The 24,642-nt window shown below is 35.4% G+C and overlaps 3 protein-coding genes across 4 annotated transcripts; 2 read left to right on the forward strand and 1 right to left on the reverse strand.

The window, feature by feature from the left end:
• Positions 1–10,531: 10,531 nt before the first annotated feature.
• LOC119769804 lies at positions 10,532–12,172 on the forward strand. The gene is made up of 2 exons (XM_038263464.1): positions 10,532–10,600; positions 11,775–12,172. The coding sequence occupies exon 2, from the start codon at positions 11,784–11,786 to the stop codon at positions 12,117–12,119; it is 336 nt and encodes a 111-aa protein (XP_038119392.1). The 5' UTR covers positions 10,532–10,600; positions 11,775–11,783; the 3' UTR covers positions 12,120–12,172.
• Positions 12,173–18,189: 6,017 nt separating this feature from the next.
• LOC119770007 lies at positions 18,190–18,839 on the reverse strand. 2 transcript variants are annotated; one of them, XM_038264029.1, is made up of 2 exons: positions 18,743–18,839; positions 18,190–18,663 (listed from the first exon to the last, which is right to left on the reverse strand). In XM_038264029.1, exon 2 carries the CDS (start codon positions 18,657–18,659, stop codon positions 18,228–18,230), a length of 432 nt encoding a protein of 143 aa, XP_038119957.1. In that variant the 5' UTR covers positions 18,660–18,663; positions 18,743–18,839; the 3' UTR covers positions 18,190–18,227. The 2 variants fall into 2 exon arrangements, with proteins under 2 accessions (XP_038119957.1, XP_038119958.1); XM_038264030.1 differs by having other exon boundaries at positions 18,739–18,839.
• A 3,251-nt stretch (positions 18,840–22,090) lies between these two features.
• On the forward strand, positions 22,091–23,577 carry LOC6039867. The gene is made up of 3 exons (XM_001849317.2): positions 22,091–22,331; positions 22,392–22,824; positions 22,883–23,577. Exons 1-3 carry the CDS (start codon positions 22,329–22,331, stop codon positions 23,395–23,397), a joined length of 951 nt encoding a protein of 316 aa, XP_001849369.2. The 5' UTR covers positions 22,091–22,328; the 3' UTR covers positions 23,398–23,577.
• The last annotated feature ends 1,065 nt before the right edge of the window (positions 23,578–24,642 follow it).

The following is a 24,642-nucleotide window of genomic DNA, read 5'->3' on the forward strand; positions in this document are numbered from 1 at the left end:
TTGCTTACTTCTCCTTCAAATATCGAGCCGTAGAGTTAAGATGGCCTTGCTTTCCATTTTATCTTGAGACATGAAGCGTTCCTTATTGAAGATTGTTACCAGATTCGCAAACTATTTTGTCATTTTTTAATTTGTACACTTTTATTTGGATGAATTGTTGTCCATGGGTAATTCTCCGCCAACTCACACAGCAGTTGCCCCGACCCTCTTCGATTTGCGTGAAACTTTGTCCTAAGGGATAACTTTTGTCCCTGATCACGAATCCGAGGTCCGTTTTTTTATATCTCGTGACGGAGAGGCGGAACGACCCCTTCCATTTTTGAACATGCAAAAAAGGGGTGTTTTTCAATAATTTGCAGCCTGAAACGGTGATGAGATAGAAATTTGGTGTCAAAGAGACTTTTATGTAAAATTAGACGCCCGATTTGATGACGTACTCAGAATTCCAAAAAAACGTATTTTTCATCGAAAAAAACACTAAAAAAGATTTAAAAATTCTCCCATTTTCCGTTACTCGACTTTAAAAATTTTTGGAACATGTCATTTTATGGGAAATTTAATGTACTTTTCGAATCCACATTGACTCAGGAGGGTCATTTTTTCATTTAGAACAAAATTTTTCATTTTAAAATTTCGTGTTTTTTCTAACTTTGCAGGGTTATTTTTTAGAGTGTAACAATGTTCTACAAAGTTGTAGAACAGACAATTACAAAAAAAATGATATATAGTTTGCTTATAAACATCACAAGTTATCGTGATTTTACGAAAAAAAGTTTTGAAAAAGTTAGTCGTCATCGATCATATGGCCGTTCATGGTCACCCGCGACAGACACGGACGACGAAACAAAGGGAAACGCAAAAAGTAACTTTTTCAAAACTTTTTTTCGTAAAATCACGATAACTCGTGTCTCTACACCATTTTTTTTGAAATTGTCTGCTCTACAACTTTGTAGAACATTGTTACACTCTAAAAAATAATCCTGCATAGTTAGAAAAAAAACACGAAATTTTAAAATGAAAAATTTTGTTCTAAGTGAAAAAATGACCCTTCTGGGTCAATGTAGATTCGAAAAGTACATTAAATTTCCCATAAAATGACATGTTCTAAAATGTTTTACAGTCGAGTAACGGAAAATGGGAGAATTTTTAAAACTTTTTTAGTATTTTTTTCGATGAAAAATACGTTTTTTAGGAATTCTTAGTACGCCATCAAATCGGGCGTCTAATTTTACATAAAAGTCTCATTGACACCAAATTTCTATCTCATCACCGTTTCAGGCTGCAAATTATTGAAAAACACATCTTTTTTCGCATGTTCAAAAATAGAAGGGGTATTACCGCTCCTCTTTAACGAGATATCAAAAAACGGACCTCAGATTCGTGATCAGGGACAAAAGTTACCCCTTAGGACAAAGTTTCACGCCAATCGAAGAGGGGTCGGGGCATTTTTTCCCGATTTCGTGTGAGTTGGTAGAGAATTACCCCAATACATCCCACCTGATTCATGGATGGCCCCAAAGCTGTAGATTATAATAAGAACTGTTTAGGAATAATTCGTTACACTCTATTACTCATTTCTTTACCCGGGCAGACGGTAATAACAAAATTCATGCCATTTCAATAACAAATACTGTTAAAATAACAGAAAGTGTTATGGAATCTTCTTGAAAAATCCATTTTTGCATAAGTGTTTAATAACAGTTTATGTTATCATAGCAAAATTTGTTATTGGTCTGCTTTTGATTGAAATCCAAAACAACTTTGCAATAACATTTTTTGTTATGGAAGAATACCTCGAACTGTTATTGAGATGATCGGATTAGTTGTTGAAATAACAAAAAATAATAACATAGATTTGTTCGAAGAATAACTAAAAATGTTATTAGTCTGTTATTACAATAACAATCCTATAACAAAAAAATCATAACGGGGAATAACAAATTTTGTTATAAATAACATGAAATGTTATTGGCCTAATATTTTTAAATAACAAAAAATGTTATTCCCACGTTATTTCCGTCTGCTCGGGATTTGTTTTTTTTTGCTCAAAGTTGGAATCCAAAAATCCTTATTTTTCATTTTTTTCAAATGGAACTATGGAACTGCATGATAATGCAAAATCTGGTACCAGAGATAGGAATCTTTAAAAAAATGTATTTAAAAAGAAATCGAAAAGTTGGTCAATTCAATTCGGGTTATTGTTTACCAACTCACAAGAAATCGGGAATAGTTGCCTCTACCCCTCTTCGATGAGATATATGAGATGAGATGAAATAGAAATTTGATGTCGAAGGAACTTTATGCAAAATACTTATTTTTCATAAAAAAATAGTTTCAAAAACTCTGCCATTTTTCGTTACGCAACTGTAAAGAAATTTGTAAGAAAATAAGTTAAGGGAAATTTAATGTACTTTTTGAAATTCGTGATCAAGGATAAAAGTTATTCTTAGGACAAAAAGGGGTAGGGGCAACTGCTGTCTGAGTTGGCGTAGAATTATCCTTACACATTTTCAGAGGTAAAATTATACATTTTTCTGACTTAAAAAATGTACTCCTTCCCAGATGTAATATTAGCATGTTTTTTTAGCTAAGTATTTTTTTAAAATATTACCTTATATAATAATCAACTTTTCCAAAGACATCAACTTGATCCGATAATCCTATTTCATGATATTTGTGATATGATCATAAATCAACTGTTCCATCTTTAAATCAAACTCTTTATTCCAAACACAAACCAAAATCAATCACCAAATTTTTTAGGCTGGTGGTAGCACAATTCCAGACGGCAGCTGCTCGTTGTAACGCAGCACCATGGGTCCGTACTTGGGTCGCACGTCCGACAGCAGGTTCGCCAGGTCACCGAGGTATCTGTTCAGTTCGATAATTCCGGAAGCAATGTGAAACTTTTTCGCCACATCTTGCATCACATCGTGCGCCATCTGGTTCAGGGCCTCGTCCGGTGATTGTCTCGTCGTCAGTTGGGCTGCCTCGGCCGACGTCGCCAGCGCCACGACAAGCAGTGCTGCCAGACAGAGAGTTACGGTGCGGAACATGGTCGAGGGAATTGGTGGTCAAATTTTCGTCTCAAGCGTATGAGCGATGAAAATACACTGGACTTTCTTTGGCCGGCGTGGATCGGTTTTGTGGCCGGTGAAAGTCCCGAGAATGGCACTCTCCGAGAACGAAGCGGCTGCTGATCGGCCCGGAACGTGAATGGGTATGTAAGTGAATGGGATGGGAAAATCATACTTGAGAGTCTTATGCTTACCGGTATCCCTTAGCTTACCAACGTAGATGGTCCTAATTTAGAATAAAACAAAAATAATAAATAAATAAATAAATAAATATCCCAAACCTCGTACAAGTGATTTCCCAACTTTCTTGTTCCATGAGCCATTTTTGAGATTTCATAAGTTTTGACGGACCGAATATTTTTTTATAAAAAAGAAATTTGTTCTAATGAAAAAAATAAAAAAAATCTTATGTAACGAGAGGTTGAGTGAATTGTGAAGGCAACACCTGTTTAAAAAAGCTCAATTTTATCCTTAACATTTGATGTTGCAGAAGAGAGGGATCCTCGCGGTTCTCCTCTCCTGTCGATTCAGAACTGTTTTGTTGTTTGAAAGTCCATGCTCAAACTTAACCCAATGCAAAGAATCATATTTTCGGTTAACTTCACGTAGTTGACCTAGCCGTTTAGAAAAGAAGGATGTTTGAAGTATTAATCCCGGCATTTTTCAGGATGTTTTCGAAAGGATGACTGCGCTAAGGTTAGGGACCATCCATCAACCACGTGGACACTTTAGGGGGTATGGCGATTGTCCAGTCCATGCTCCATACAAAAATTTTTTTGTATGGACAATTGTCCACGAGGAGGGGGTTCGAGATTACCAAAAAAGTGTCCACGTGGTTTATGAATGGTTCCTTAGGTTGAATTACATTAGTTTACATGAGATGAAATAAGAAGTTGCTATGGGCAGTAAAAAAAGAATATACACAATGGGATGTAACAAAAATGACTTTATGGCGGGCATTCATGGGTTTGTTCCGGTGGACATACTGAGTCCAAATCCCCAATATGAGCTTGATTGGACGTAACAAGAGCTGGCGCATTTAAATTTTAAATGGGATTTAAACCGTAAAAAAAGATTTTTATCAAAAATGACAACTCAAGGCATTTTAGCCACAGAAGCGTTTATGATTTTTCGAAAAAAAAAATCCAATCTTTGAAGGTCTGTACCGAGCTCCAGGGTGCTTCAAATTTCAATGTTATATATATACCAAAAGATGCACAAAGATCTGGCCTAAACACCAGTGTTGTTGTAAATAAACGCTTCAGTGGCCAAAGTGTCTCATAAACTGACATTTTTGAAAACATATTTTTTATGGGTCAAATCCCATTTAAAGTTCAAATGCAAAACGCCAGCTCTTGTTACCTCCAATCAAGCTCATATTTGGGATTTTGGCTCAGCATGCCAACCGGAACAAAACCCTAAATGTCCGCCAAAAATTCATTTTTGTTACACTCTAATACACAATGCATAAACAAATCTCAATTTAAAGATGAAGTGGTCATCAAAACCTCATGAAAATGTTTCAAGGTAACATTAATTATTTTTGACAGCCTTACACTTTCGCTATAGAGCAATTCTCTACCAAAACCGGAAATGGATTTTATTTGTATTTTTTGATTTGGCTCAAACTTTGTGGGGGCCTTCCCTATGACCAAAGAAGCCATTTTGCATCATTAGTTTGTCCATATAAATTTCCATACAAATTTGGCAGCTGTTCATACAAAAATGGTATGTATATATTCGAAAATCTGTAACTTTTGAAGGAATTTTTTGATCAATTTGGTGTCTTCGGCAAAGTTGTAGGTATTGTTAAGGACTATTTAGAAAAAAATAGGTACACGGAAAAAAATTTCCAGATTTTTTATTAACTTTTTTCACAAAACTCAAATTCCCAAAATACGTATTTTTGATTTTCGAGATTTTTGATATGTTTTAGGGACAAAAATCCGCAACTTTTGAGCTATAAAGAAACATGGTCAAAAATCTGCCGCCGAGTTATGATTTTTGAAAAACTGGTGATTTTTAGAAAAATCGAAATTTCATACATAAAATTTTTTTGACCTCATTTTTTTATGCAAAATTGAATTTGCAATTGAAAATTACTTTACAGATTTTTCGATAAAGGGCCCCGTTTTCAAGATATAGCCACCGAAAGTTTGATTTCAGCGAAATATTTGCAGTTTTTCAATTTTTAAAAATAGTGAACATTCGTGAAATTTTCCGATCTTTTCGAAAAAAATATTTTGAAAAAAATTAAATCAATACTAGCATTTTTAATGGACATAATATTCAATGTTTGGCCCTTTTAAAATGTTAGTCTTGATTTAATTTTTTTTAAAATATTTTTTTCGAAAAGATCGGAAAATTTCACGAATGTTTCATGTATTAACATTGAAAATCGGACCATTAATTGCTGAGATATCGTCATTAGAAAATGGTGGGCTGTTTGGGTGAGACTTAGAAAACTTCAGTTTTCGTGTTTCTTTTTCTTTAAGCCGCTGTATCTCAGCAACCAGAGGTCCAATCTTCAATGTCTCTTAGACAATTTTATAGCAAATTTTCTGAACTTTTCAAAAAAAATATTTTTAGAAATGGTCAGTCATGGTCACTATTTTTAAAAATTGAAAAACTGCAAATATTTCACTGAAATCAAACTTTCGGTGGCTATATCTTGAAAACGGAGCCCTTTATCGAAAAATCTGTAAAGTAATTTTCGATTGCAAATTCAATTTTGCATAAAAAAATGAGGTCAAAAAAATTTTATGTATGAAATTTCGATTTTTTCCAAAAATCACCAGTTTTTCAAAAAATCATAACTCGGCGGCAGATTTTTTGACCATGTTTCTTTATAGCTCAAAAGTTGCGGATTTTTGTCCCCTAAAACATATCAAAAAATCTCGAAAATCAAAAAATACGTATTTTGGGAATTTGAGTTTTTGTGAAAAAAGTTAATAAAAAATCGGGAAATTTTTTTCCGTGTACCTATTTTTTCTAAATAGTCCTTAACAATACCTACAACTTTGCCGAAGACACCAAATTGATCAAAAATTCCTTCAAAAGTTACAGATTTTCGAATATATACATACCATTTTGTATGAACAGCTGCCAAATTTGTATGGAAATTTATATGGACAAACTAATGATGCAAAATGGCTTCTTTGGTCATAGGGAAGGCCCCCACAAAGTTTGAGCCAAATCAAAAAATACAAAAAATAAAAATGGTCGAAATCGGCCGGTTTTGTAGAGAATTGCTCTATAAAAAGAAGTGTCATGAGATTTATTTTGAAAAAATCAATTTTAATTTAAATTAAATGCAGCTTCGGTTTATTTTTATCATTCCAGGTCAACTAAGTACACTTTTGGACTCGACCTTCACCGTTTCGGACCAAACTTGGAGGGAACGTTTATCTATCGATAGTTAACAGAAATCCCAAGTTTGGTGCTGATTGGACCATCCCTCTATTTTCGGCACCACCCTCTTTTTTGGCGATTTTCTATTTTTTTTCTTTTTATCATGACTTTGCAACTATTTGAGCAAAAGACTTTCTACAGGTTGCATTTTATAGAAAATTGTCCAAGAAATTCAATAAAAATAAAATGTTAACCCTTAAATGCCCACAAATATTATATTTTAACGTTTTAAGTATAAAAATTCAGTTTTGACCAATTGCTTATATTTTTATTTGTTTTATTTTATCACCATCGCGTTCCCCGGACAATTTTACATAATAATCAATGTAGACTTCAAACTAAAATGAACTATTGACGAGATACAGCGATTTTACTGAAAAAAGTTTGATTTTGCGCAGCACTCGGAAGTTCATGGTGTACTTTTCAACAAAAAGGAATGAATCTCTCATAATTCGGTTTTTATATGTGAGAAACTTATTTCGGATTTGAATTCATAGGACAGAGTGCAGTGCAAAATCAAAATTTTTTCATTAAAATCGCTGTATCTCGCCAATAGTTCATTTTAGTTTGAAGTCTATAATAACTATTATGTAAAATTGTCCGGGGAACACGATGGCGATAAAAAAAAATATAATCAATTGCTCAAAACTGAATTTTTATACTTAAAACGTTAAAATATAATATTAGTGGGCATGTGAGGGTAAACATTTTATTTTTATCGAATTCCTTGAACAATTTTCTATAAAATGCAACCTGTAGAAAGTCTTTTGCTCAAATAGTTGCAAAGTTATGATTAAAAGAAAAAAAAAGTTTTTTAGAAAATCGCCAAAAAAGAGGGCGGTGCCAAAAATAGAGGGGTAATTCTCCGCCAACTCACACAGCAGTTGCCCCGACCCCTCTTCGATTTGCGTGAAACTTTGTCCTAAGGGGTAACTTTTGTCCCTGATCACGAATCCGAGGTCCGTTTTTTGATATCTCGTGACGGAGGGGCGGTACGACCCCTTCCATTTTGAACATGCGAAAAAGAGGTGTTTTTCAATAATTTGCAGCCTGAAACGGTGATGAGATAGAAATTTGGTGTCAAAGGGACTTTTATGTAAAATTAGACGCCCGATTTGATGGCGTACTCAGAATTCGAAAAACGTATTTTCATCGAAAAAACACTAAAAAAGTTTTAAAAATTCTCCCATTTTCCGTTACTCGACTGTAAAAATTTGGAACATGTCATTTTATGGGAAATTTAATGTACTTTTCGAATCTACATTGTCCCAGAAGGGTCATTTTTCATTTAGAACAAAATTTTTCATTTTAAAATTTCGTGTTTTTCTAACTTTGCAGGGTTATTTTTAGAGTGTAACAATGTTCTACAAAGTTGTAGAGCAGACAATTACAAAATTTTTGATATATATACATAAGGGGTTTGCTTATAAACATCACAAGTTATCACGATTTTACGAAAAAAGTTTTAAAAAGTTGGTCGTCATCGATCATGGCCGTTCATGGTCACCCGCGACAGACACGGACGACGAAACAAAGAGAAACGCAAAAGTAACTTTTTCAAAACTTTTTTCGTAAAATCGCGATAACTTGTGATGTTTATAAGCAAACCCCTTATGTCTATATATCAAAATTTTGTAATTGTCTGCTCTACAACTTTGTACAACATTGTTACACTCTAAAAACAACCCTGCAAAGTTAGAAAAACACGAAATTTTAAAATAAAAATTTTGTTCTAAATGAAAAATGACCCTTCTGGGACAATGTAGATTCGAAAAGAACATTAAATTTCCCATAAAATGACATGTTCCAAAAATTTTACAGTCGAGTAACGGAAAATGGGAGAATTTTTAAAACTTTTTAGTGTTTTTTCGATGAAAAATACGTTTTTCGGAATTCTGAGTACGCCATCAAATCAGGCGTCTAATTTTACATAAAAGTCCCTTTGACACCAAATTTCTATCTCATCACCGTTTCAGGCTGCAAATTATTGAAAAACACCTCTTTTTCGCATGTTCAAAATGGAAGGGGTACCGCCCTCCGTCACGAGATATCAAAAAACGGACCTCGAATTCGTGATCAGGGACAAAAGTTACCCCTTAGGACAAAGTTTCACGCAAATCGAGGAGGGGTCGGGGCAACTTTTCCCGATTTCGTGTGAGTTGGTAGAGAATTACCCAGAGGGATAGTCCAATCAGCACCAAACTTGGAATTTCTGTTAACTATCGATAGATAAACGTTCCCTCCAAGTTTGGTTCAAATCGGTGAAGGTTGAGTCCAAAAGTGTACTCAGTTTACCTGGAATGACCCATAATACATTTTTACAATTCGCAATATGGGCATGTAACGATTCGAAATTTTGAATGCATTTTTACTTTTTCAGAGTTTTTTAAATTTAATTCTCATTTTTTTACAAAATACCGTATTTTTCGAAAATTTTCAATGTTTATAATTTACATTTTAAGTCTCCTCGAGAAATTAAAATTTACATTATAAGTTTCTTCGGTATTTTGTGAAAATTCAAGTATTTCATTAAAAAAAACTCTAAAACGGTGAAAATGCATGCTAAATTTCGAATCGTTTACCCGAGCAGACGGAAATAACTTGGAAATAACATTTTTTGATATTTGAAAATACTAGGCCAATAACATTTTATGTTATTTATAACAAGATTTGTTATTCGTCGTTATGATTTGTTTGTTATTGGATTGTTATTGTAATAACAGATTAATATTTTTTTAGTTATTCTTTGAACAAATCTTTGTTATTATTTTTTGTTATTTTAACAACTAATCCGATCATCCCAATAACAGTTGGAGGTATTCTTCCATAACAAAAAAATGTTATTCCAAAGTTGTTTTGGCTGTCAATCAATATCAGACCATTAACAAATTTTGTTATGATAACATAAACTCTTATGCAAAAATTGATTTTTCAAGAAGAATTCATAACACCTTTTGTTATTTTAACAGTATTTGTTATTGAAATGGCATGGATTTAGTTATTACCGTCTGTTCGTGTTGATAGCCATATTGCAAATAAGACATAAAATTGTACTTTAAAAAAATACGGTATTTTGTGATTATTTTTCGTACTTTTACTATGATACTTACCATATTATCAAAAAATATTAACTAAGAGGAAGCTAAAAAAAATCAACACGATTTGATTGGTTTTAGTCAATTTAGGAAATATATTAAATATAAGTTATCGACGATAAAATTATCGCCGATATAATTTACGGAATAATGATAACGATGAAACTGTCGTTGTCGCTATTGAACCTCGATAATCTTATCGTTAATAATCTTGGTATGCATTTGTTTCGGGGGACCCCAAAGTACATGTTTCCCCTCGATTTGAGCCTTTGCAGAAATTTTGCTTGTTGATTTAATAACAATAATAATAATAAATGTTCTGAAAATTTTTGAGTCCAAACCAATACTTAGAGGCAAATAGGGAGGTATTTGGACAACTATTTCGGATTTAAGATGGAGTGGATAAGAAAATTTGTGACAGTTGCAATTTTATTATATTTCATAATTATCTCCTAGCAGTTTCCCGTAACCTGACACGAAATTTGCTCGTTGTAACGCAATACCACCGGTCCATAGCGAGGCCTCACATCGGATAGCAGGTTCCGCAGGTCATAAAGGTACGTGTTCACGTAAAAAACAGGCGAGAATCGGTGAAAAGTTTCGGCAACCATCCGCATCCGGTCGTTCACTTCCAGTTCCAGAGAGTCGTAGCTTTGCCGGGACTGGTCTGCTCCGGTGAAGGTTACGATCACCAAGAGCACCAGCGCTCCCAAGAATGCAGCTGTGTGAAGGGACATTTCCGAGGGTAGAACAAGAAGAATACGGTGATGTATTGTGACTCTGGAAAGCAAACCTCCGAAGGTGGTTGATAGTGTACTGAGGCCGACCACTTTTTGGTAGGTGGTTTTGATGTGTGTGCAACGAGTGAAAGGTTCGCTGGTGCAGGCTGGAACAGCTGTGTGAGTGGGCCAAATTTTTAGTGAAATTGGGAGGGAAAACTGGATGCGCATCAGTGTGTTTTAGTCATCCGATTCCAAGTGACGTTTTGTATTTCTCGAGAGGCAGATTATTTTAAATGTAAGTAGTTTTGATCTATTGTACAAATGCAATGCTAGTTTAAATTACTTTTTTGTTTGTTTTGGGTTTTGAGAATTTACAAATTATTTAAATGGGGTTAATTTGTTTAAAAGTTCAAACAAAAATAAGGAGATAATAAAATTAATGATACGTCTACGAGCCCAGAATATGCCCTCACTAGCTGATTATTGTTCCTTGAGCTATTTTAGTACTCTGGGTCAAATATGAGCAAAAACGGTCATTATTTACCCATTGATACTCGAAGTTGAATTTTTTATGGGAAAAATCGTAAAATTGTATAAAAAACCCAATTTGCTTGCGGTTTTGTCTGCAGGGCATTCTATTTTCATTTAAATGTTTTGAAAAGAGGGATTCTTATTGTAAATTAAATGATCTATAACTTTGTAGAACATGCCAAAGCTGTTAAACTCGTTCCTGAAATGTTTTAAGCGATTAAAAAATGACATTTTTGTATGAAAAATATTTTTTTCGCCAACTTCTGGCTCGAGTATCAATGGGTTGTGGAGTAGGGGGTCATTTCTTTTGGGCACCCTAATGTACATTCATTAGCTGTAACTCTCAACCACCACTTGAACCACTTGAATCTTCATATCGTTTTAAATCATCAGGGTTATTTACTTACTGATCTTCATTAAAGTAATAATATTTTTAATATTAAAAGAACATGCAGTACAAATAAATTATTATACTTCGTAGGTTTGGTTTGGTATTAAAATGTTGCTGAGCTGTAGCCATCCAAAGAAGAATCGAAGTAGGAACAGCACGGTTTATACAGCAAATCTATAAATTATGAATGAATTTCTGCTGATCATCTGCCTAGAATATGTTCTCCATGCTCTTAACTTTTGTTTCGAAAAATTTACCAAATAATTTAAAGTTTTTGTTCTATAACGAAGCTGAAATTAAATTTTATCATGCCAAAAAAAAAAAAAAAAAAAAAAAAAAAAAAAAAAAAACAACAACAACAACTATTTTTTAAAATCATTTTTGTATTGTAATGTTTAACCTTCTCTTCCCACCTTAAATGCTTTCCAATACATTCCACATGTATATAAACCCCCAAAATATATAAACAACCCCCCAGCACACTTTCATTTCATTCACTCACCAAACTCAACCCAACGTCGATCACTCCTTGTCGTTGCTCCTTTAGCCGAACAGAATGAAGTCCAGCCCATCCGCCCTGACTGTGTGCTGCCTGGTCCTGGCCGTGACCGTGACCATCGCTGGAGCCGCCCAAACCCTGTACCACCCGGGTCAGCAACAGACGGCCCAACTCCGCAGCATCTACGACAGCCTGCCCGAGCTGGGCCAGTCGTCCGAGTCGTTCCTGCAGTACTGCGAAGCCGTCATCCATGCCCTCGAGAGTGAACTGCCCCGCAAGTCCGTCTTCCGGTCGCTCTTCATCGACAAGGCCCGGCTCTCGTCCGGGTACGACAAGCACATCAAGTTCACCTACTACGACATCCTCAAGAACCAGATCAACGATCAGCCGTAAAAGGGCCGGACGCATGGAATGATAAATAAAGACCGATTTTTTCTTTACACAAACTCACGTGGTTTGATGTTTTATTCCTTGAGAACGTGTCATTATCTGGCCCTGTATCACATTTTATACAGTGTATATTCCAGATTGATTTCCATTTCAAAATTGCATAATCATGGAATCTTGCTCACTCTTGCAATTTTTTACGTTAATTGTGAGCGGGATGAACTGCTAATTTAAAATTTCGCCATAGTATAAAAAAATGTTATTGACTTAGGATTTAAAAAAATAAGCCACGAAGAAGTTCAATGTTAAATGATAATGCTTTAAATTGGAAAAAAAATCTGTTGCTGTCTTTCTTTACTCTAAATTTTCTCACTACAAAGTCACCGGTTTTCACCACCCAAACTTTTTTACCAATGTTTTGGGGAATCAAAAACATCTAGGGTATATTTACCATTAGTGGGTGTATGATGCAAACTACTCATAAATCATAAGAGAATATCCACAGACTACCAAACGAAACTATTGGCACTACGCCCCCCGGGGCATGGCCTTCCTCTAACGTGGGATTTCTGCTCCAGCGCCTCTGACGAGACAGGAGAAACCGGGACCGACGTTTTACTTCACCATCCGATAGAAGCTCAGTGGATAAGGCGGGAATCGAACCCGCGTCTCATAGCATCATCGGGATCGGCAGCCGAAGCCGCTACCCCTGCGCCACGAGACCCACCTACCAAATTTGACCCTAAAACCTCAACCAATTTCGCTCAAAATGTTCACATTTACTTATTTTTGAATAAGGAATCGAATCAGGGGATATTCCTGAGGTCGTTTTTCTGTTGTTGGCGCCCTAATGCACATGTATATAAATATGTTTTTGATTGATTGTAAATCAAAATTCCTCCAAATTTCATATTATTTTCAAAACACAAAATTTCACAAAACTTGAAAAAAGTTAACAATTACTTTGAAAATCTCTTGCTAACATAACAGAACGAACTGTTTATACTTTATTTTATTTCAATCTTCAAAGCGAAATTTCAAGTTTTTTGACTGATTCTAGAAATGTTTTAACAAAAAGTATCACAACATTCTTTAAACATCATTACTAGGGTTAGTGAATTTTCACGATTTCGCAGACAGCGTGAAGTTCTTGATATTCCACAATTTCCGCAAAATTCCGTGAAATTCATGGCTTTTTGGACATCAGCGTATAAAAATTACAAATATTTTATCCACAGAAGTTTTATGTGTGAATTTTATAAGTTTTGAATTGAAAGTTTAATTTAAGAAATCTTGATTTAAACTCTTATCTTTGGAAGAAGCTCAAATGAATGCTTTGAACACCTAAATGAAGTAAAATATAATATACAGTATGTAAAAAATGTATTTACACCCCTTGGGCATTATGCACATATTGTGATGAAACATCTAAACAAGTTTATGTTGACAGAAACCTAGTACTACGTTTTGTTCAGAAACTCATGTCAGACATTTTGCTACAAAAAGCTCATGAAAAGATGATTTCTATAACAAGTTATATAACAAATACTATTACGAAAATAAAAAAGGTGCAAGAAAAGTTTGTACACCTTTCGAAAAATTAACATAAATAATGTTATTTGTTGACAAATCACCATAAATCCAGTCTCCCAACTCCAAATAGGCATCCTTGACTGATTAAAAAAATAATTTGTATTGAATATAATGTTTACTAACTACTTAGTATAAAAGTTTATATAACTCTGGAAATTGTATATAAAACTTATCTAAACTTAATTTTGCAAAGTTTTAATTCAACTAATGTCAATATATTACCATAGAATTGCTAAATAAACATTTTTGAGTGGGTATAACACCGTTTTGGGGGTATTTGTATCGATAGAATAGATTTTTCGTTGGAATTTCGTACCAACCCGGAATTACGTCGTCGGAAAATCCGCCGGCATCTGAACCGGTCCGCAATTCACAAGTCAACCTATGTGGCATCAGAAAGTGCATAAAATTTCCGATCTTTTGATACCCATACATCCAGGTTTTCTATAAAACCCACGTTTTTAAATACCTAAGCAAAAACGTTGTTATGGTTTCGTTTGAGCAACCTGCCAAAAATGTATGGAATTTCGTAATTTTTGTTCTCGTGGATCAAACTTACTTTTTGCCCAGGTATTTAAAAACGTAGGTTTTAAAGAAAACCTAGATGTTTGGGTATCAAAAGATCAGAAATTGTATGCCCTTTCCGATTCCACATAGGTTGACTTGTGAATCGTATACCGGTTCGGATGCCGGCGGATTTTCCTACGACGTAATTCCGGGTTGGTATGAAATTCCAACGAAAAATCTATTCTATCGATACTAATACCCCCAAAACGGTGTTCTACCCACTCCAAAATGTTTATTTAGCAATGCTATGGTAATATATTGACATTAGTTGAATTAAAAGTTTGCAAAATTAAGTTTAGATAAGTTTTATATAGAATTTCCAGAATAATATAAACTTTTATACTAAGTAGTTAGTAAACTTTATATTCAATCCAAATTATTTTTTTAATCAGTCAAGGATGCCTATTTGGAGTTGGGAGACTGGATTTATGGTGATTTGTGAACAAATAACATTATTTATGTTAATTTTTCGAAAGGTGTACAAACTTTTCTTGCACCTTTTTTATTTTCGTAATAGTATTTGTTATATAACTTTTTATAGAAAACATCTTTTCATGAGCTTTTTGTAGCAAAATGTTTGACATGAGTTTGTGAACAAAACGTAGTACTAGATTCCTGTGAAACTTTAAATTTTTTACATGTTTCATCAAAAAATGTGCATAGTGCCCAAGGGGTGTAAATACTTTTTTTACATACTGTAAAAAAATGATTTATTTAATTAGCATATAAGTAGAAGTACAATAGTAATGCAAAGACTGAAAAATGCATTTTCCTGCATTTTTTGTCACGTTCAGCAAGATTGTGTTCGTTTGAAATCATTTGCCTCTAGGTGGGTTTCGATCTTTAAATTCGTCAAAAATATTTTTTCAACAAATTTTTGACTTTTAAAAAGCATTGGAAAGAAGAACTCTTTAAATTTAAGATTGTTCTAAGGTTGGAAAAGTGCCTAGTTTTATTTTACTTTGCTGTTTTTGAAAATGCCGTTTTTCTTGGGTCAACTTTGACTTTGCAATAATTATTGTATTGTCTCAGACTACGTATTTTTCACAATTTCAAATGAAAATGGTGCCATTCTAGAGCAAAAAATATGAAAAACAAAAAAAAAAATAAAAAATTGACTTTAAAAACAAAAAGAAAAATGTAATAATAGGGGTGGTAGAATAGGCCAAATACTACCTTTGATTTTGGTAGTATTTGGCCTATTCTACCACCTCTTATTATTACATTTTTAAACTAAACGAGATAAAAAAAATACTAAAAATAAAACTAGAAGAGAAGTAAAGTTTTTCGTAGATCAAAAGTTACTCAAAATGACCTCCTAACCGCGAAAAAAAAAGAAATTTCTAAAAAAATAGACAGTAGAGGGTTAAAGTTAAAATTCCAAAAGAAAGTTGAAGATTCTTTTCTGGAATATCTCAGTTTTTTTTATATAGCCTCGTGAAATTCCCCCCCACCACCTGCTCCGTGAATAATGAACATTTTCAACTTGAAAATTCACTGAGCTTGAATGCTAAATTTCTTATGAACCCTCTACTGCCCAAACTTTTTTTTCAAAAGATTTTATTTTTCCCGTGTTCAGGAGGTCATTTTGAGCAACTTTTGTTCTACGAAAAACTTTACTTCTCTTGTTTCATTTGTAGTACATATTTTAATTTGCAAATATTTTGTTTAGTTTATTTTTTTTTTTTTGGTAGTATTTGGCCTAATCTACCACCTCCTATCATTACATTTTGCCTTTCTAATTTTGTCATGTTTTTACAGTTACACATTTTCTGCTTTAAAATGGCACCATTATCATTTTAATCGTAAAAAAAATCGTAGAGGCATAGTCTGGGACACTACAAAAATCCTGCATACTATAGGCGGGGTTGGGTTGTAAAGGGTTAAAAAGAGTTTAATTTAACGGGATTTCATGCTGTTAAAGAAATTGAAATCAGAATTGCTGAATCGTTCAAATGAGTGACAAGAATGAGTTTTAAATCATGTCTTATAAAGTTGGAGCAATAAAAAAGAAATTTATTAATTCAAGGCATTGATTTTGCTTTATAAAATAAACTATAAGAGATAATGTTTCGATTTTTGTCAAAACTTAATTTTTTTTAGCAACATTTAGGTCTCTTATCGGCCAACTTACCTTACCAGCGAGAATCCAAACAGTCCTTCGGTGAAAGTATCGACCACTCGTTTCCCCGCCCGACTGTGCCTCAACAGATGTATCTAAAGCGCTGTTCCTGTCTCGTTTTGGTCAGTTCAAGTCCTCCGTTCAACCTGAGCAGTATCCAATCAACCGACATCCAACATGAAGCTGGCAACGACTCTGCTGGTCCTGATGGTGGCCACCGTTACCGTGACCTCGGCCCAAACCGCAAACCCTCTGCCGGAAAACTTTGTCGAACGGGTCGAGGCCATCCTGAAGTGGTTCGATCTGCGCATCTCGGTGTACCGGAAGGCCAACATGCTGCTCAAGCAGCTGATCCGGAAGGTCAACGCGTTGCAGCCGTACAACAGTGGCATGGACATCTACTACCGTAAGTGGATCGACTTCAACGGAAATCCGATCCTGTTGCGCAGTGTGCCGGTCAACGGAACGAGAACCACGCCGGTGTCCGAGCTGCTGCGGAAGAGTCTGGAGCAGAAGGATCTGCGAATTGTGCTGAGCATGATGCCCGAGGTTCAGGCTGCTTTTCAAAAGCTGGTTTGAAAGTAATGATTTGAGACGGTTATGAAATAAATTGATTGAATGAAAATTATGGCATTTTAACTAATAGCAATATCACACCGTCTATTAGGATTGAACTGTTTGTGTTCAACACCGAAATCAGCTTTTAAAATGTCTTAAATTTAGATTCTTGTTAACGAAACTATTCGCTGCCCAACTTTGTTCAAGAGTTGACATTTTTACAGATTTTTTATTTACTTTTTAGTGTGCAAGCTGATCTTTGTCAACACCTCGCTCATAATTAATCAGGATCATCTCAGATCGTAGAACATTTCTTTTCAAAATCTCACTCTTTGAGATTAATTGGGCAAGAAATTGAGCCGACGAAATATTGATTTGAATGTTTTATGAAAGTAAAGAAAATCGTGTTATTCAAACATTGCAAGAGAAGCAACTTTTATACAGTCTTATAACTCGTTTCCGCCAAAATCTTTACTTTGAAAATACTTTTTTAAGAATTCTAATAACTTATGACGGATTCATGTTTGCAAAGCAATAAAGAACATTGATACACTCTTAAAAGAAAACCTGAAAAGATATAAAAATCATATAATTTTAAAATAAGTGATTTAATTTTACAGCAATTCCCCACGAAATCAGCATGATTCGAAAAAAAGTTCTCCGATGGAGCTCAAAATTTTTCTGGGGGTTCCTTGGGCGAAATAATTAGACCCGTATTTTTTTTTGGCTATTAGGGTGACCTACGCCTTGTTAGGGTGGTCTGAAAAATTACAATTTTCGTCGTTTTTCGCAAAAACCACTTTCAAAAAATCATGTCGCCGCGCCATTTCATCCGATTTTAGCTATCTTAGGTGCAAAAGTTTGGCTATTTGTGAAAAATAGCAAAAAGTTCCAAAAATCTAGCTTAACATTTGAAAACGTCATATGAAAACTTAAAATGCTGTTTTGAAGATCTCGGGACCAAAGAGCCTATGTCTACATGACATATAAAAAAATGGTGAAGTTATGTTTTCAATGCTCTGAGATAAGTAACATTTTTTGCTCTTATGATATCGAATTTCTATCCCTTCAAGTTTTAGAGCTTAAAATCATTGAAAATCGTGTCTTAGTAAAATTTCATAAAAATTGAAGGGTTTCCAACACCCTTTTTTCATGTCCAGAATTACTGTTAAGAGCATGGTTTTGCGAGAATTTGATATTGGCATTTCTTTCGAGCGAAAAGTATAAATCACATAATTGATCAACAATTACAAGTCCTTTATTCGATGGTTTTTTTACTGTGCCCCAATGACAAATTTATTGTTGGAGTTTTGCACCAGCTTGCTGAAAGCGATCAACAGTTCCACCGCCGAGTATCCGGTCCGCTGGGCAATGTCCAAGAACTGATCGCTCCGGATCTGCAGCTTCAGCAGCAAACGACGGATCTTGTCGGCCTCGGGACTAACGTCGACGCTCGTTTGCCGGTATCCGTACTTTTCCAACGAGGACGAGATGCTGTTGGACTTGCCTTGGCCCTCGGACCGGGGTTTCAGCGATTGGAAAAAATCAAAGTCCTCGTCGGCGTCCGACAGGATAACGTCCCGTTGCTGCCGGGCGGATCCAGGCTGGAGCAGAGGAAGCACCGACTTGGTCATGTCGAAGGATGCCACGGCCAGGACAAGGCCGGAAGCGACCAGCAGTCCAAACAGGAAGATTCGCGATGTCATGATGCTGGAAGGTTGGAGGAAGAAAGTATCAGCTCAAGTGAGATCCTTGATGCTTTATAGCATGAGTGTGAGCACCGACCTACCTTTCACGATGAGGTCCAACAACTTTCTGACGAAGGAGTGGCTACAGACTTGGCGAATGGGCTGGAAAGGAATGAAACGTTTGATCAAGTCATACGGTTGCTTTATACATTCAAAGTGAATGAACAACAATCTTTTCTGGGGCTGCCACGGTTCTGTACTACCGAACTTTCAATTTGGAGATGCGTTACAAACGGTGTGTCCGATTGGCGATTTAAGTTGAGGAAATAGCTACAATGTTCACGTCATAATCCCATTCTTGCGTTTTCTTTTTAAATAATTATTTGAAGCTTACACAAGTTTAAATCTGTTGATAAATCGTATGAATTAAAGAAGCGTAAGCGCGTTAAATGATGTTTTTTTTTTTGGAAAACTCTATTCTATTTCAAATTTTTTAGCATTAGTTTTAATTGTAAATTTAAATTTTCAATCAATTAGTATTATACATAAATTTTGAAAACATTTCTTTCAAGATATTGTCAATTGCCAGTTTTTCAATTAAAAAAAGTGTCAATAATAGCTACATCGAATTTTTTTTTCGAAAAATTCAGATAATTTCATAAAAATGTAACAATTGGACCTTTGATTACTGAGATAAAGAAATTGAAATAGAAAGAAAAAGCAAAAGGAAAATTTTAGCTACTAAGTCCCTGCCTAATATTTTATAAACCAATAAGTCAGCAACTAATGATTCGATTTTAAAGATAAAAAAATTGAAAATTAGTTAAATTTGCTGATCTCAGATTTATTTTTGCTTTTTCTTTTTTTAAATAAATGCTGATGTTTCCAAATAGCCTAATATTCCAAACTACACCATTTGAAATTGTTATTGATTCCAAATTTAATTGCAAAATGTGAAAAAAGGTCTATTGGTAAAGAATTATACTGCCCCTGATCGCATAAATGTCCCATATGCTTTTCCATCGTTTTTAAGTTATTGATGCATTATTGATCAAAAATTTAAAATCAAGACCAACATTTCAAACGGGCCAAACATTCAATATTACACCCATTTGAAATGTTAGTCTTGATTTTAAATTTTGAAAAGTATTTTTTTCGAAGAGATCGGAAAATTTCACGAGTGTTTCATATTTTAACATTGTAAATCGGATCTATAGTTGCTGAGATATCGACATTAGAAAATGGTGGATTGTTTGGGTGAGACTTAGAAAACATCAATTTTCTTGTTTTTAAACCTTTGCAAGGCAATATCTCAGCAACTATGGGTCGTATCAACAAAGTCCGAAAAAGCAAAATATAGAGAATTCTCTCAGCTTTTCAAAAATATTTTTTTCAAAGGTAAGCAAACATGGGCACCAATTATACAAAATGAAAAACTGCGACTATTTTCAAAAAAGTTACCTAAAAATGGCTATAACTTGAAAAAGGGGCACTTTATCAAAAATTCACAAAAGTACTTTTTGATTGCAAATTCCATTTTACATCGAAAAATGAAGTTGAAAAATTTTTGCGACCAATATTTCGATTTTTTTGAAAAAATCTGTATTGATTTAAAAAATCATAACTCGGTCATAGATTTTTTGCCCATTCTGGAAATTTCTGAAAAGTTAGCATTTTATGTCCTCTAAAACACATCAAAAAATAAAAAAATTAAAATTAGTGTTTTTTTGCAAATCAAGTTTTAGTGACAAAAAGAGAAAATAAAAATCACCAAAATTTTTTTTACCGTGTATCATTTTTTTTCAGTGTAGTCTATATCCATACCTACAACTTTGCCGAAGACACCAAATCGATCAGAAAATTCCATCAAAAGATATAGAATTTTGAATTTTCACATATCATTTTTGTATGGACAGCTGCCAAATTTGTATGGAAAATTATATGGACAAACTAATGATGCAAAATGGCTTCTTTGGGCATACCGAAGGCACCAAAAAAGTTTCAGCCGGATTAAAAAATACAAAAAAAATCGAATGACCGAAATCTCAGAGAATTGCTCACAATTTAAAAAAAATGTAACAAAAACATGGGTTAATCAAAAATAAACAAATTTTGAAATCCTTTCAGGCTCGTGTTTGTATAAATGTCCCATATGCGTTTTCATAACTTTTGAGGTTATGTATCAATTCATCAACATTGGTAAAACTCCACCTTTTCTCGTTCGTATAAAAACTATTCATGTCTGAATCAGCACACCATGAAATGAGGATATAAAAACAACATTTGACGGTGCACATCAACCAGGTCTTTAGCACCCAGATTTTTGCTACAGACATTTTAGTTTCTTCTAAACTACGGGTACTATCAAAATAGTTTTTGATTCATCCTCTAAAGTACTGTCCACAAAGTCATTTACAACAAAGTTTTGCTAATTTTACAATTTCGTTGTTGCAGGATTGGTTCCGTAAGTTTGTTTATTTTGGAATAAGAAGACAACAACTTCCTTCGTTGCTGTGCACCCTTAAATGCATGGTTACTACCAGCTTGGGTGCTGAATAGTAGAGAATCCTTTGTCTTTTGCTCAATTGGTACCTCCGTTTGCCAGTTCTCGTACTTCGATTGGTACTTTTGGTTCGAGATGGCCGTTCTCTAATAAGCTCCAGGTTCTCTACTGAATAGTGGTTTGCAAAAAGGCCTCAATTTTGAACTGTCAAAGTGGAACCAATTTACTGTTCGCTAAAAGTAGAGAGTATTAGGTTTACACCGTGACGTGACGTCATTTGACAGCTCGTGTGCACTATTTACATGGTCTTCGTCGATTGTCGACGATTTTTTCCCGAACAAAATCGACGAGCGCGTCGAACTGTGCTAAGTCCATGTCTCGGGTGAGTTTTCAAAAAGGCCGTAAGAGCCACCGTGACCTCCGATACTAATTTAAGTTCGAAACTTAAAAACACAAAATTTTCCAGCAAAAACTGTCAAAATCTAGACACACATACTACTGATAATAAAACAGCTAATTTACCAGTATGAAAAAGTCATGCTTGTGCTTGAACAGCCTTCTACTTTGTAGATGTAAACAAAGTGGGATCACGTTACGCATTCTCTCTATTCATTACCCAGCTACCAGCCAATCAGAAATTTTGAAGAGATGTCTGGACCTTTTGGAAGTTTTGAAATTTGTGGAGTTAAAAAGTTAAATTTGTATTGGACCCTAATGTTTTTTCCTTCAATTTAGTTATATTTTCATAAAGATCATGTTCATTATCAATTATGCAAACCAAATAATCCTGTGTCTGTGAGTCGTGAATGCTCCATACATTTATATATTTCAATATAATTTTGAGGCAAGTTATTTAAGAAACTTGACGAGGTTGGATTGCAGAGGTTTACTGTACTCTTGTTTGTTTAATAGCACTTTTTTCCACAGATTTCTTAGCATTTCCAACCTTACAAAAACATTGTCAATTTATGCTCACAAAAGTCACGATTGGGACGCATCGCGTTGGCTCAAGGCATTCTCGTCGATCGCCAAAATACTTGCCTTTCCTTCTCGCCATGGCCCATACTTTCACTCGTCTTGACTAACGTACTGTCAAATTGTCCAGACGCCTCGTGTACAGTTTCAGCGGATCCCTGGAGGAAGAAAAACGTGCTAAATTTCCGGTCCTACGAGCATTTAGAACTATGGTTTGTGCTAGACTAGAACCCATAATTTCTTCAAGAATGACAATGATTTATCACCTCCAGGGTACGGTGAGCAACTTCTTGGCCAGCTGGTCCCTGTTGGCAGTGGTCCTCCCACTCACCTTGGCACACGACGTCCGACCGGTGGACCAGGACCAAACGCGGTTCGCGGCGCTCGAGGAGCAGGATCCCCAGAAGGTCGAGGAAGCTCTACTGAAGCTGCACTTTGCCCTGCTGGAAGATTCGCGCCAAAAGGAGACGGGTCGCCAGAGCTACCCCGTTATGAACATGTCCGCGGACATTAGCCGCAACGAGTTTGACTATCTGGTGGGGCGGATTAACGAGGAGGTTGCCGTTCTGCGCCGACAGGCTCTCATCCTGTCCAAGGCGTACCAATCGCTGCTGGTCAAACACAAGGAAACGACGGCAAAGTTGGACTCAGTCAGCAGTGACCCGCTGGGTATTTGCGCCAACGTGACCTGCAAGGCACCCCAAGGTATAGATTGGGTTTGGTTTAGGTTGGATGAACTAGTCTTATATAATCTTTTTTTCAGCATCCCCTCCTGACACCGACAAATCAACATCTCTGTTCGCCTCAAAAGCAGTTCAAACAACCCCTGCTGCCCCCACCACGTGCAACTGCAACTGCCAGTTTCCGACTATCCCCACCGCAAGCAAGCAACTTCCAACCAACTCCGAGTCCAGCGTGGTGGGTAACAAGTACTACTACTTCAACTACGTCCAGTACCCCAAGTACACCGCAAGCCAGCAACCCGCGGTGGAGTCCAACTCGTACCTCGGACATTCGAGCGACCCCACCGGGCGTCCCTCCTGGTACGATCAGACTCCCCAAAGGCCCAAAGGAGTCCGGCCACTGGTTGCGGCATCCGCGCTGAACAAGCGAATCGGCTCGCTGCACGATCTGGAACAACGGTTAGACTATAAGATCAACAAGGTTAAGCAGTCGTACTATGACAAGTACGCGCTTAAGAACGCGGAGAAACTTTACACCTCAGGTGAAGTGGAGGCGATGTTTGATCAGTGGGTGAAGGATCATCGAAGGGATTGAAAGGGGGAGGGGAAGGTTAGGGTTAAATTAAATTATTTATTATAGGTTTAGGTGTTACAACAAATTTCTTCAGACTCTTCCTACCTCAGTCGATGTGCATACTCTCGCAAGTTTTATAGCTTTAATTCTACTTCACTTATATCTACCTACAGCTGTCACATACCATGAAACTTTTTTAATCTGGTATTTTTTTTTTTAATAAATAGTTTCAAATTGTTTAACTTGTTTTTTACTCTTTTGGTTTCTTACAGGCAAAAAACAATTAAATATGTTTTAAAAACCAATTATTTAAAATCACTTTTGAATCAGTAGACGTATATTTTAGTTCAGTGGTAACCAAACCGAAGTCTGCGGGCCACATGCGGCCCACCGTGGTCTTTTAAGCGGCCCACGGGTTGGTTTTGAAATTATTGTGAAATCCAGCCCACTAGGGAGTTTTCATGTTAGGTTCTCTAGAAAATGGATGAACAAGTTTTCTTTTGCAAAGAAAAATTATAAACAAAATTTATTTTTATCAAGAAATGGGAAATCAAATTTCAATTTGAATACCCACAATAATTATAAGGATTTGGCAAGTATAAAATAAACGTTTTCTCATTTTCAGAAAGATGTACAGTCATCCCACATATTCGGAACACCCACAAATTCGGAACACTTTTATGATAATTTGTCAATAGCATGCCAGAAGTAGCTTTTCTGTCGACCCTACTATTTTTAGAACCTTCATTTGGACATTATCTTGCTATTTCACTAGTAAAAGTAGTACTTTTTGAACAAAAACTTCATTCCAAGACTATTTTGTCCACAGCAGCAAAACACTGCCTCCAAATGGTCTGTTTCATAATTGTGGGATGTTATTGTGCCTGTACGCCTAAAGAGATCCAAAGTTTGTTTACATTCGTAAGTAAGGCGTCATCCATAAAGTACGTCACGCTCTAGGGGGGGAGGGGGGGTTGTCGCAAGTGTGACAAAGTGTGACAAGGGGGAGAGGGGGGGTACGTGAGACTGTGACGTCACGCTAGACTATTTATTTAATATTGAACTTTTTTTTGAATATAGCTTTAAAAATTGATTGTTTGATAACTTTTACTCATAAATGAAACACGATTCAAGGCTTTATGAAACAGAGTTTTTGATGATAGATTACTATGCTTCAAAAAACTGTGATGGTGATTTTCATCACTACAACATTGAACAAAATTTAAAAAATCCAAACGCAACCTGTAAAAATTAAAAACATTTTCG

This window comes from Culex quinquefasciatus, chromosome 3 (genome assembly GCF_015732765.1).
Source record: "Culex quinquefasciatus strain JHB chromosome 3, VPISU_Cqui_1.0_pri_paternal, whole genome shotgun sequence".
Taxonomy (NCBI): Eukaryota; Metazoa; Arthropoda; class Insecta; order Diptera; family Culicidae; genus Culex; species Culex quinquefasciatus.

Coding starts and splice junctions, on each gene's coding strand:
- LOC119769804 (XM_038263464.1), top strand. CDS start 11,784: ATGAAGTCCAGCCCATCCGCCCTGACTGTGTGCTGCCTGGTCCTGGCC.
- LOC119770007 (XM_038264029.1), bottom strand. CDS start 18,659: ATGACATCGCGAATCTTCCTGTTTGGACTGCTGGTCGCTTCCGGCCTT.
- LOC6039867 (XM_001849317.2), top strand. Junction 22,825..22,882: donor GACCTGCAAGGCACCCCAAG/GTATAGATTGGG, acceptor TCTTTTTTTCAG/CATCCCCTCCTGACACCGAC.